Source organism: Octopus sinensis, linkage group LG17, assembly GCF_006345805.1.
Source record: "Octopus sinensis linkage group LG17, ASM634580v1, whole genome shotgun sequence".
In the NCBI taxonomy this organism is placed as follows: domain Eukaryota; kingdom Metazoa; phylum Mollusca; class Cephalopoda; order Octopoda; family Octopodidae; genus Octopus; species Octopus sinensis.
Genome location: NC_043013.1, coordinates 27,194,121 through 27,209,120, shown reverse-complemented (window position 1 = coordinate 27,209,120; position 15,000 = coordinate 27,194,121). Strand labels below are relative to the sequence as shown.

Sequence of the window (15,000 nt, the reverse complement as noted above, 5' to 3'; positions counted from 1 at the left end):
CTGAAGTGAAGTCAGAGACAAGTTCATGGTTTATTGACTAAGAGAAATGCCATTTAATCTGGTATTAGAACAACTACAGCACTAGACAAGTTATTCTTGGAATAGAATCTATAGATTTGTTTAAGAAAGAGGAGGAGAGAAAGAGAAAGAAAAAGAGAATGGAAAGAAAAAAAAACAGTAGAAAGTAAAAAGAAAACAAAAATGAACACAGCAATCTCCATACAGATTCAAAAGTTGGAATTTGGAATGGAGATTTTGTCTTTCTCTCTCAACAACACTTACTGTAATTCTACAAAAATAAAAATACAACACACACACACCATTAGCAAACTTTTGCTAGTATTTTTTTCTCTTTCTTTCTTTCATGTTTGCAGGGATGGAGTGTGTTCACAATAAACCAGACTTTAACATATCTTGACCCTCTAATGCATATACATACATATATAATATATATACACACACACACATATATATATATATATATATATATATATATGAACACACTTTGGTTTGTTTCAGATATTTTCAACTCTAGGAACAAGGTCTGAAATTTTTGAGGAGGGGGCCAGTCGATGAGATCGACCCCAGTACGCAACTGGTACTTAATTTATTGACCCCGAGAGGATGAAAGACAAAGTTGACCTTGGTGGAATTTGAACTCAGAACGTAAAGATGAAATACTGCTAAGCATTTCACCTGGTGTGCTAACGTTTCTGCCAGCTCGCCACCATTTTTTTTATAAGAGAATCTTTTCTACTCTAAGCACAAGGCCTGAAATTTTGGGGGAGGGGGGGCCAGTCAATTAAATTGACCCCAGTATGCAACTGGTACTTAATTTATCAACCCCGAAAGGATGAAAGGTAAAGGTGACAGATGAAATATTGCTAAGCATTTTGCCCGGCATGTTAACGTTCCTGCCAGCTTGATGCCTTCTTATTGGTTTGTTTCAGATACTAGGGCCACTTATTTGGAGGGTTTAATCAATCATATCAATCCCAGTACTTGTTTTCAAAGTTTGGTACTTATTCTATTGATCTCTTTAGCCAAACTGCTAAGATATGGGGATGTAAATAAACCAACATTGGTTGTCATGCATACACATGATATGCACACATGCGTGACGGACTTTCAGTTTCCGTCAACCAAATTCACCCATAAAGCATTGGTTGGCCCATGACTACAGTAGAAGACACTTGCCTGAAGTGCCACAGTGGGATTGAACCTGAACCCATGTGGTTGGGAAGCAAACATCTTGACCACACAGCCACGCACTCTCTCTTTCCTTGCTCTGCATATGTGTGTGTGTGCATGCTGGTGTGTTTTTGCATGTGAATCATTGGCTAAACCTGAATTTTTCTAAACATAACAACAGAATCTCCGATATTTACTTTAAAGGCATCCGGCCACAGAAAACCTTCCTCGGTCAACTCTGTCTAATCCAGGGGTTCTCAACCATTTTTTTTTATCTACAGACTCCATTTAATTACTGTTTTATTCCAGTGACCCCCGCCCATAGCTGTTCAATGTTTAATACCTAGTCTTATAAATACTCCTTCCAAACATCTTATTTTGTATTACTTGCATTCACTTGGGTAGTCTGAACTCTGTAAAATGTTAGGGAGAAAGAAACTTGGCTGTTTCTTGCAATAAATACCAATACATACATCCGAAGCAACATTTTTTCAGGGGCCCTTAAAATACTATTCTGGATCTCCAATTTACTATTTTATTGTGTGGATCCCCAAAAATCTTATATGGACCCTGGTTGAGAACCACTGGGCTAACTCACGCAAGCATGGAAGAGTGGATGTTAAAAAAATGATGATGATAATGATGATGGTGGTGATGATATCTCATTGGTCTTCTCAGAATTCCCTGGAGTTAAGAAACAAGCATTCACTTCTCAATCCTATTTCCACCAAATCCTTCCACACCCCCTTCAGGGGGACTCGACAGAGGTAGTCTCTTATTTTTATTCCTTTTATTTTAAGGTTTGGTAGAATTGGAAGAGCACTGGAAAAATATGCCTAATGGCATTTAGCTATGTTCCTGTACATTTGAAGTTCAAACTGTGCCAAGATCAACATTGCTTTTCAATCTCCCATGGTGAATAAGATAAGTACCATTCAGACATTGGGCTTAATACATTTGATTATTTTCTCACCCCAGAACAGGTGTGCCTAGTGCTTATGTAAGAAATCATTATTATTTCAGTTTCAAAATCTGGCACAAGGCCAGGTAACTTAATTTATCAACACTGAAAGGATGAAAAGCAAAGTTGACCCCGGCAAAATTTGAATTCAGAATGTAAAGACAGATAAAATGCAGCTAAACAGGTGTGCCAGGTGTGCTTATGATTCTGCCTGGTTGGGGAAAATAACACCTTGTCAAGGTTGTTGACAGTAAAGGCATCAAACTGTAAAAAACCTGCCTCACTAAATTCTGTCTGATCCATGCAACTATGATGAAGAAAAATGGTGAAAAGGCAGAATTGTTAAAATGTTGGGGGGAAAAAAATGCCTGGCAATATTTACTTATGGTTCTTTGCATTCTGAGTTCAAATTCTGCTTAGGTCAATGTTGTATTTCACCCTTCCAGAGTCAACAAAATAAAATATCAATCCAGTACTATGGTGAATATTATCAATTAATCCCTGACACAAATTTCAAGCCCTGTACCTATGTTTAGAAACAATTACAATTACTACTGCTACTACTACTGCTGCTACTACTACTACTACTACTACTACTACTACTACTACTACACTACTACTACTACTAATAATAATAATAATGTGGAGCAAGCTGGACAAAATTCTCAGTGGCATTTCTGCTGACTTTAAGTTCGTGTTCAATTTCTAACATGGTTGACCTTGCCTTTCATTCTTTTGGGGGTCAATGAAATTGACTACCCAAGTGCTACACCCCCTCCCCACCAAATTCAGTCTTTGCATCTGCAGTAGAAAGGATTAATGTTGTTATTATTATTATTATTATTAAAGAGGGTGAGCTGGCAGTCGCTATGTTCTGAATTCAAATTCTACTGAGGATGACTTTGCCTTTCATCCTTTTGGGATCGATAAATTAAGTACCAGTAAAACACTGGGGTTGATGTAATCAGTCTTCTCCCCTAAAATTTCAGCCCTTGAGCCTGTAGTAGAAAGGACCGTTATTATTATTATTATTATTATTATTATTATTATTATATTATTATTATTATTATTAAGGTGGTGAGCTAGCAAAATTCTTAGCATGTTGGACAAAATGTTTAGCAGCATTTCTTCTGGTTTTGCATTCTGAGTTCAAATTCACTTCTCAGTTCTATTTCCACCAAATCCTTCCACACCCTCATCGACCCTTTCGGTAATGATAAAATAGGTATCAGTTGATCACTCGGGTCAATGTAATCAACTTGCCCCTCCCCACAAAAATTTTCAGGCCTTGTGCATATAGAAGAGAGGACTAATATTATGAACAAATCACTCTTCTGCTTTTTGAGTTTGTTATGAACCCTACTGAAGATGTCCTGACATTGTCCTGTCCCTGTTATATAACAAGACAATGTAGTGTGGGATTACAATACAACACTGACCAGATGACATTCCGTCTCCCTTCTCGACACTCACTGCACCTTGTCTTCCCCACCCCCGCAACAAGCCCAACAACAACTGGCTCACAAGATTAGGGTTGACCCAGGGCTAAACAACAGCTAAGACTGACTTGTCCATAAGTACACTACAGAATTGGCATAGCGTCAAATATGGCCAGGCAGATGACACATTAAACATAAATATCGCCATGGAAGAAGGAGAAGTTGAAAATGACAAATTTGTACACACACACACATAAACATGGAATATTTCTAAGTGCCAAAATGGTATTCAAAAATCCTTCACCACTGGTATGTACGAATGAATGAGTGAATGAATGAAAGAATGAAAGAGTAAAATCAATATCAGTTATTCACCTAATTTTGCCTTGATGGGCAGAAAGAATGTCAATAATTTTAATCAAAACTCATCTAGGAGAAATTGAGTTTTAATACAAACCATACACTGTCATTTACAGCAGCTCCCTCGCTTCCTCTCACTCTCACTCTCCCTCCCTCCACCTCATTTTAGGCATTTACCTCCCACCCTTACTCTGCTCAGGCTCCAGTTACATACAAACATACTAGGTAACAAACAATGCAAATACAAATCGTAAATAAAAACAAAGAACGGGAGGGAGGGAGGGAGAAAGGTATAGAAATATAAAAAAAGACAAAAGAAACTAATATTCATTTTAAAAAGTAAAAAACAACAAGAACAACAACAACAACAACAACAGCCACAACAACCATGTTGTGTTTGAGAAATATGGAACAACTAAAGTTAGCTTGATTGAAATGTAACACTGAGGTTGCGAGTATTATAATTAGAAACGGTGAAAGTTTTTGGTGATGTTAAACTGAGCACAACAAAAAGTATGCACACACACACACACACATTATTTGGTCTCTTCCCACCCTGTCTCTTATTATTACAATAAGAAGGTGGTGGTGGCGGTGGTGGGGAGACACCAAATGTAGCAAGCGTATCATTACTCAGCTAAATAGTGTTTCGTTCCATTACATGTGTGCATGCCTACATGTATGCACACATATCTATATAACATGAACTCATTTTTAATAACATCATCATCGTCATCATAATTTAACGTCTGTTGTCCATGCCAGCATGGTTTGGATGGGTGCACCAGACTCCAGTTTGATTAGGCATGGTTTTCTACAGCTGGATGCCCTTCCTAATGCCAACCACTCTGAGAGTGTATTGGGTGCATTTATGTACTACAAGCATGGGTGCCATTTGTGTGCCACCAGGATGCCAATTTGTGTGATACTGGTATCTGCCACAACTGTGATTTTGTTTGGCATCATCACTTAACGCCTGTTTTCTATGCATGCTGGCATGGGTTGGACAGTCTGACAGTAGCTGGTAAGCCGAAGAGCAGCACCAGGCTCCAATCTGTTTTGACATGGTTTCTAAATTTGGATGCTCTTTCTGAGGCCAACCACTCTACAGACTGCACTGAGTGCCTTTTGTGTTCCACTGGCACAGGTGCCTTTTACGTATCACTGGTATGGGAAAGGCAAACTGACAGAATCATTACCACACTTGGCAACATGCTTAACGACATTTCATCCATCTTTTCGTTTTGCCTTTCTTCCTTTCAGAATTGATGAAATAAGTTTCAGTTGAACACAAATTGCTGGCCTTGTGCCAAAATTTGAAATCCATGTGTGTATGTGTGTGTGTATTTATTCAGATCATGACATGTATAAGACTAGACAGGTTTCATTTTCAAATTCATCAGGGTGCCATCATCTAAATAAACAAATATTTCTTCTTTATTTCATTTTAAATTGGGGTTCTCCATTCCTTGCTTCCCAACCACATGGTTTGGGGTTCAGTCCACTGCATGGTGTGTCTGTGTGGTAAGTAGCTTGCTACCCAACCATATGGTTCCGGGTTCTGTGCCACTGTGTGCAACCTTCGACAAGTGTCTTTTACTATAGCCTCAGGCCAACCAAAGCCTAATGAGTAGATTTGGTAGACCGAAACTGAAAGAAGACTGTTGTTTTTATTTATTTATTTTTATATATATATATATATATATATTATATATATATTATATATATATATATATACACACATACATATGGCCGTGGATGTGTGGTAAGAAGCCTGCTTCCCAACCACATGGTTCCGGGCTCAGTCCCACTGCGTGGCACCTTGGGCAAGTGTCTTCTGCTATATCCTCGGACTGACCAAAGCCTTGTGAGAGGATTTGGTAGACAGAAACTGAAAAAGGCCTGTTATATATATATATGTTTGTGTGTATCTGTGCTTGCCCCCTCACCATCGCTTGACAACTGATGGTAGTGTGTTTAAGTCCTCCATAACTTAGCAGTTCAGCGAAAGAGACCAATAGAATAAGTCCTGGGGTCGATTTCTTTGACTAAAGGTGGTACTCCACAGTCAAATGACTGAAACAAGTAAAAGATAAAATATGCATTTATACAGATATATCTATATATGTATATATATACATGTGTGTATATATAGATATATTTACACACACACACGTGTATATATATATATATATATATATATATATAAATACATACATACACATATATGTATATACATACATATACAAATATATATATATATGCACATATATATGTATATATGTACACACACACACATATATATGTATGTACACACACACAAAGATACTCATTTTTATAAATTTTACACATATACACACACACACATATGATATTGAACATTATTATATGTTAAATTTTTTTGTTTTTTTTTTATTTTGCGGCTTTTTTTTTTGCATAGTTTAATCTTTGTGTTGTTATCTCAAAGGTAAAATGCCTTTGTTATTTTCTACGATAAGTGTAAACGGCTCCTAACACTATCAGGTAAATAAAAGAGAGTGGAGGAAATGGGAAGGGAGGGGGGAGCGATGGCAGTTTGAAATAAAAATCCCAAATAAAACTTCGAGGAAAAAAAAAAACATTCAATACTAGTAAAATATATTGAGAGGGAAAGGAAAATGAGAGGAAAAGAAGATGCAATGATAAAATATAATGAATAAAAGCAAAGAAAGCATTTTTTTTTTTTTTTATTTTGCGGCTTTTTTTTTTGCATAGTTTAATCTTTGTGTTGTTATCTCAAAGGTAAAATGCCTTTGTTATTTTCTACGATAAGTGTAAACGGCTCCTAACACTATCAGGTAAATAAAAGAGAGTGGAGGAAATGGGAAGGGAGGGGGGAGCGATGGCAGTTTGAAATAAAAATCCCAAATAAAACTTCGAGGAAAAAAAAAAACATTCAATACTAGTAAAATATATTGAGAGGGAAAGGAAAATGAGAGGAAAAGAAAGCAAAGAAAGCATTTTTTTTTTTTTGCAAACTATTGCATTAGGAAAGGTATATGAAGATAAATCATCATCATCAATATTATTATCATCATCGTCATCAGCATCATTATTTAGTGTAGAAGAAAAAGGAAAAAGAAGGAAATGAGAAATAGGGGAGGGGGTGCCCACCGCCCTTCAAAGAAAAAAGCCAATTAACACATTTGAAAAAGAAATTATTTATAATTACATAAAAAATAAGAATACAAATATTTTTATAGATTGTAGATTATACATATTGTGCTACACATGTACATATGTGTATATGTATATATGCAGATATGTGTGTATGTTCATACACACATGTATGTATATATGTATTTGTGTGTGTGTGTGTGTGGTGTAGTTTTAAAAATTGGAGAAAAAAAACCCCCAAAAAAACAAAGCAAGGATGTAGCACAAGCAAAGTATTAAATGTGTGTGTGTGATCAATGATGATGATGACGTAAGCATATGCACATACATATAGAGGTATACAAACACATACAGGTGTGTATGTGTGTGTGTGTGTGTGTGTGTGTGTGTGTGAAGAAGAGACAGCAATAGAGAGTGAGAATGAGAACGTGAGGGAGGAGAAACTGTAACTGATCAAGAATCGGTTAAGTTGATATTAGAGGACTGACCTGCTGCAGCATGGTTGAGAGAGTGCCGTAAAGGACTGGTTAATCCATCGCCCAAGACACCAAGTCCTCCAAAGGATGGTGGAATTGGAAAACCAGGTGGGTGGCCAAGCATTGAGAAAGCACTTGGCATGTGAGCCAGGTGTGGAAAAGCCAGACTGCTGGTCACTGATGCAGGACCAAATGCTGCTGAACCTGAGGAGAAGAAACAAACAGTTATTATACATTATACAACATACAAAATTACAAGAATATTAAGAAATAGCTAACAACGTACCATCAATAATGACGGCTAATTGTAGTATTTTATATATAAATAAGGTACATAATAATCACACATGCAAACATTCACATATTTCCCTTGTACATGCGCACACATACACACATATACTCACACAGAGTTGAAACGCTGATTTTTTTCACCCCTTCCTTCCTTATTCATCTATCACTTCTTCTTTTCTCTTATTGCTATTACTTTCTCCCACTCCCTCTCAGTTAGGGCTATTACTCTCACTACTTCTCCTTCACTGAGTTACTATTTTCTTTCCTCCTCTGCATCCGGTGTGATTCTGGACAAACATATATATATAATATATATATATATATACACACACACATACATACAAATATATAAAAACACTACGCTCATTATTATATTATGAGATCCAATGATAAGACTGTCAATGAGAGTTAGACCATTATAAGTGCCAATGTTAGAAAAGAGAATGAGTTAGTAAAATTACAATAACAAACAAATTATGCATTTTTAAAATTCTACTTTTCAGTTTAACCATTTTGATTCCACATTTCTGGTGAAATGCGTTGCTTTTGTTTCATTCAGTTTCATAAATAATGAATGGTTAAGGAGCTTTTGGGTTCGGCCCCACTGTATGGTGCCTTGGGCAAGAGTCTTCTACTATAGCCCCAGGCTGACAAATGCTTTGTGAATGAATTTGGAAGGCGGTGAGCTGGTAGAAACATTAGCATGCTGGGTGAAATGCAAACTGTGACAGTTAATAAAATAGAAATAAAATATTTATTCTTTCTGTTTCACTTGGTACCAAATGATCCATAGCCTGGTACTGACCTGTGACCTGGTGGTGGAGGGATGCTTGCCCTAAATAACATCCTATCATTTTAAATGCTTATAAAAATCAAAAAACAACACAGCATTCAAGACCTTTGGAAAACCTGATTTTTCATATAGAGAACTGTCAAAGTAAGGAATAAACTACCTGCATTGGTTATTTGTTGTCAAGACACTGGACCCTTCAAAAATTCCATGCTTCTTGAAATTTGCCAACACTATTCCTAATATGCCTAAGCACTCTTAACTCTTTATGATTCTTTTACTGCTCACTTTTCTTTTTGGGTTTTATTCTCTCTGCTATGCATGCACTTTTGGCCTTCATTTCTGTCTTTCATTACTTGACTTTTTGTCACTTTTCTGTACCCCATTCTATCCTTTTCCCAATGAGTTATAGTGCAATTGAACACTGTATACAATAAGCTCATTATTATTATTATTATTAGTACTGTTATTTTACTGGGAAAATGCTTAGTGGCACTTCAACTATCTCTACGTTTTGAGTTCAAATTCTGCCAAGGTCGACTTTGCCTTTCTTCCTTCCGGGGTTGATAAACTAAATACCAGTTGAACACTAGGGTCAATATAATCAACTTACCCCTCCCCTGAAGTTGCTGGTCTTGAGCAAAAACTTGGAATCATCATCATCATCATTATTATTGAGTGAGAGAGTAGTGCAGGCCATCAAAGTGACACTTGGGTACAAATTTACAAAGCTCAGTATACCCATTATGACTACCCGTCTGATAAGAGTACACCAGGCACATGCATCACAACCATATATGCATGACATGGTGATCTCATATCAAGATAAACATCACATGACCTTGCAGGTGGGGCCCAGTTACAATTTTCTTCAGGTTGAGTAGCCCATCCTACTCAAAAGGTCCCTGAATAAGGACTGTTTAAGGATGTTGAATGAAACACCCATGTTTTCAGAGGTGAATTATTCAAACCCCAAATAATTCCTCTCAACATATAGCTACGATGTTCCCTAACTACTTCTGATTGTGATCAGAAATGCACATATTGCCGGCCCCTAAGGGATATGCTCAACTGGTTAAGATCAAGCAACTGGCAAGCAAACCTTTGGTATTGAACCAAATATTTGCTGTAGCCCATCTTTTATATTAAGACAAACCATGTACATGATAACACTTCCAATCAGTTATGATCAGAAGCCACGAGAATCAGTGCCTGGTACTTCATCAGGGCATTTATTATTATTATTAATATTATTATTATTGAGGCAGTGAACTGGCAGTATTGTAAGCAAGCTGAGCGAAATGCTTAGCAGTATTTTGCCTATTGCCACATTCTAAGTTCAAATTCCGCGAAGGTTGACTTTACTTTTCATCCGTTCAGGGTCGATAAATTAAGTACCAGTGAAATACTGGGGTTGATATAATCAACTAGTCCCCCTTCCGCCAAATTTCAGGCCTTGTGCCTTTAGTAGAAAGGTTTATTATTATTATTATTATATTATTATTATTATTAAGGCGGCAAGCTGTCAGAATTATTAGTAAGACTGGCAAAATGCTTAGTGGCACTTTGTCTGTCTTTGTGTTCTGAGTTCAAATTCCACTAAGTTTGACTCAGCCTTTCATCGTTCAGGATTGATAAAGGTAGTATTAGTTGAACACTGGGGTCAATGTAATTGAATAGGCCTCCTGCTGCCCCCATCAAAATTTCTTGTTTTGGGCCCTTTAGCAGAAAGAACTACCACTACAAGGAGCAACTGAAAATGTAGTTGTACGTATCAGTAAAGGGATGGGATGGTCATGGTTGGAACATGTTTACTCTTTTTACTTGTTTCAGTCATTTTGACTGCAGCCATGCTGGAGCACCGCCTTTAATCGAGCAACTCAACCCCAGGACTTATTCTGTGTAAGCCCAGTACTTATTCTATCGGTCTCTTTTGCTGAACCGCTAAGTGACGGGGACATAAACACACCAGCATCGGTTGTCAAGCAATGCTAGGGGGACAAACACAGACACACACACATATATATATATATATATACATACATATATACGACGGGCTTCTTTCAGTTTCCGTCTACCAAATCCCCTCACAAGGCTTTGGTTGGCCCGAGGCTATAGTAGGAGACACTTACCCAAGGTGCCACGCAGTGGGACTGAACCCGGAACCATGTGGTTGGTAAACAAGCTACTTACCACACAGCCACTCCTGTGCCGTTTGGTCATAAGTCTGTACATTCAAGGTGTACCTTGGGCTAATTGCCAACAACATAACACCATTGCTAAGAGACCATTCTGTTGTTCAATGTACAAGAAAAGCTTCAACTTAGACTTAATAGATCTAAACTGAATAGCAGCCTGTCAGTCTATCTTGAAGTCATTTGGGGCTCTTATCAACTTCAATTCTCTGCTTTCAAATGAATGTTCAAGTGGTGACAGTCCCAACTAATTAATTAGTCTTCAGTCAATAACTAGGTTGTTTTCTTCTCTCTAAAGTGGAAAATTAACGTTTTCAGTCCTTAGAAAAGCAACAACACTTTTCATTGCATTGGTTTCAGCTTCTCAAGTGTGGTCATACTGTTGTTAATACTATTATTATCATCACTAAGCATTTTGTCCAACATGCTAATGATTCTGACAGCTGTGCAATGCCATAGTAATAATAATAATAATAATAATAATCCTTCAATGTCCACTTTTCCATGCTAGCACGGGTCAGACAGAGCTTGTTGAGGCAGATTTTCTACAGCTGTATGCTTTTCCTGTTGCCAACCATCACCTGTTTCCAATAGTTCCCCATGACCAGACATGTTCTTGTGGACCATTGAAAATGAATGACACCGCTTGTACGGCAGTGACACTTATATACAACTATTACACAACACCAAGACAAGGAGACACAAACATACACACACATACATACATCTATATAAATATGGTGGGCTTCTTCAATTAATACCAATATTACTACTACTACTACTATTACTACTACTAATTATTATTATTATTTAATGTATATTTTAATCTGATTCAATGGTAATATGTGAGGAAAGAAGAAAGCAGGAGAAAAAAAATTTTTTTTGCAACATCTTTTTATCTAGTAGACCAAATCTACAAATACATATGAAAAAAAGACAGACTAAAAAAAAGTAAGCAGACTAGGTGGAAACTTATCTTAGCATTAAGACTCTAAGACATTAATCAAAATGAAAAGCAAAAAAAAAAAAAAAAAAAAAAAAAAAAGATGTTGTGATAATACAGCAGACAAGATTGATAGAAACAACAACAATAAAATAAATAAAAATGAAAAAAAAAGGAAAAGACAAAAAGGTGACTGGGTTTATGTATTGATTTCTAGAAATCATTTCAAGTGCAAAAAACAAAAAAAAAAAAAACTCAACAAAACAAAGAACAAAAACAAAAATCAGTGAAAACAATATGCCAATCTCAGAAGGAATTGGACTGAGATTACGAAGAACCTCCCCAGACAAACAGGTCATATATCAAAACATATTTTGAATACTAATATTAAATACTACTACTACTACTAAAAACAAATCTGACATTACCATTTTCAATTCTAATGAAGGAGGAAGTGAGGGTGTTGTGTGGGGTTGAATGGGGGTGGGAGTTAATATTAATTAATAGATTCATTGGATATAAGAAAAACAATCTTGCCATACTTCTGCACTTAAGAATGGATTCAACTGAAGAATATGAGACTAGTTGCCTAGGGTTCTTCCAATAATTTTATTTATTTATTTTTACAATCGTTTTTATAATAATAATATAATAATAATAATAATAATAATAATTATAAAAAAATTTTTTTCCTTAAAAAAAAATTCTTTAAATTTCAAAATTTCAGAAAATAACATTAGGCATGAAGATACTTAAAAAAAAAATTAATTAAAAATCAAATAAAAATTAGAATAAGGGGGAAAAAAAAAAGTTTATATTCTTTTGTGATTAGTGAAATTATCTTTGCTGTAATTAGCATCTATCTGATATCGCTAGAATTTATCTTTCTATGGCATCGTCATCACCAGCACTATCACCAACACATCTGCAATCATCATAAAAAAAACCCCCAAAAAGCAAGATTCAATTTATTTTTGTATGATCATTACAAATTTAATTTCTCACAAATACTCCTCTTTCCATTAGAAAATCTACATTATATGACAGCCTCTTCACAAAATGTCATTATGAATTTCGGTTATAATCAAATTAACAAGCTACATAGTAATAACAATAATAATAATAACAACAGTAGTAGGAACAATAAATTTAATGATCATTTTGGTGTGAATTTGGATATTATCATTATTATTATTATCATCATCATCATCATCATTACATATTCTTATATTTATTTGTACAGAGAGGTATGACTAATTTATATTATTTTATCCATATCATTATCATCATTGTTTTTGTTTTGCTGTTGTTGGTGGTATAAATGGTAGTAGTGTTAGTAGTAGTAGTAGTAGTAGTAATGTTATTTAATATTTCATTTAAAAGACATTTTCCATATCACTGAATCATTTAGAATAGAAAGTAATAAGAAATGAAATAAACAACAATAATTAAAAAAAAAACAGAACTATTGAACACAACAAAAAATAGTCAAAATCTCTCATCCTCTCTCTCTTTGGGAATATGCTCATTAACAAAAATGCAGCAAATTTTGTAATATAGTAAGAGTAACCATGACAACCATTTTAACTTATGGATTTTTTTTCTTTATTTTCTTTCTTTTCCTTCTCCTTCATTCCATTTCCTTTATAAACATCCAAAATTAGTCTAGATAGAATTTCTGCTACTACTGTCAGTCACATTCAATAGGAAGAATAGAAGAAAAGATGAAGCAAAAGAAATATGAAAAAAAAAAACAACAAAAAAAAATAAAGGAAAAAGCTTTAACGAAGTAATCTTTGGAAAGAAACAGCGAGAGAGGATGGGGGAAGGGATTGAGAGGTGATGGGGGAGAAAAAGGAGACAGAGAAAAATCCTTTTGTATTGCTTGCTTGTACCATCAAGTCTCCCTCCCCACCTTCCTCTCACTATAACACATGAGTCATTTGCTAAGGGACATAACTCTATCAGATAAACCCTTTAAGTTCTAGATCTAAAGAGAAAGCAAAGGAGGAGGGGGGGGGGAAACAGAAAGGATTTGGAGAAAGAAAAGAGAGAATGAGAAAGGAACAAATCATCATCATCTAACGTCCATTTTCCAATGCTGGCATGGGTTGGATGATTTGAAAGGAGCTGGCAAGCCGGAGAGTTGCACCAGGTTTCAATTGTCTGCCCTGGCAGGGTTTCTCCAGCTGTATGCTCTTCTTAATGCCAACCACTCCACAGAGTGTACTGGGTGCAAAGCAGCAAGCTGGCAGAAACGTTAGCATGCCAGGTGAAATGCTTAGCGGTATTTCGTTCATCTTTATGTTCTGAGTTCAACTCCCACGAGATCGACTTTACCTTTCATCTTTTTGGGGTCGATAAATTAAGTGCCAGTGAAACACTGGGGTTGATCTAATCGACTGACCCCTTCCTCAAAAATTTTGGGCCTTGTGTCTAGAGTAAAAAAGAGCGTACTGGGTGCTTTTTACGTGGCACCAGCATAGAAGCTTTTTACAAGCCCCCCCCCCCAGTTTTGGGAGGGGCTGTAAGTCTGTTACACTGACACCTGAGCTCAAATGCTATTCATTTAACCGATTCTGAAGACATGAAAAGTGAAGCTGACCTTGGCAAAGTTTAATAATGATAACAACAATAACAAGAGCACTCAGCAAACCTCTGCCAAGGCAACACCAACATCCTCTCAATGATTAGCCAGAGATGATTTTTAAAATGAGAAGATCTGAAATAAACTCGACTGCTCTCACACACAAGAATAATAAACACGAACCTGACTGTTCTCAAAAATCAAGTAAAAAAAAAAAAAAACAGGAAAATAATCCAGAATCCTTGTCTGGCACCAGATTGATCCCAAAATTCAATCACGAAGCCAAACATGCCTGAAAGTTTCATCCGAATCCATCCAGTGGTTCTTGAGATATCTTGTCCACAGGCAAGCAAGTAGTTTGAGGGGAGGGGGTTAAGTCAATTACATTGACCCCAGTGCTCAACTGGTACTTATTTTATCAACCAACAGGCAAAGTCAACCTTGGCGGAATTGGAACTCAGAATGTAAAGTGATATGAAATGCCACCAAGCATTTTGCACAGCATGTTAATGATTCTGCCAGCTTCCTGCTTTTATAATAACAATAATCCTTTTTACTTTAGGCACAAGGCCTGAAATTTGGGGGAGAGGGGTAGTCAATTACACTGACCC

General features: G+C 36.2%; 1 protein-coding gene across 13 annotated transcripts in view; it reads right to left on the bottom strand.

The window, feature by feature from the left end:
- LOC115220806 (bromodomain adjacent to zinc finger domain protein 2B) overlaps positions 1–15,000 on the bottom strand; it is a 321,983-nt gene that overhangs the window by 129,454 nt on the left and 177,529 nt on the right. For all 13 annotated transcript variants that reach the window (XM_036510466.1, XM_029790965.2, XM_029790966.2 and 10 more), the window contains one exon: positions 7,596–7,787. In XM_036510466.1, coding sequence (XP_036366359.1) covers positions 7,596–7,787 — 192 coding nt within the window. The remainder of the gene's footprint in view (positions 1–7,595; positions 7,788–15,000) is intronic.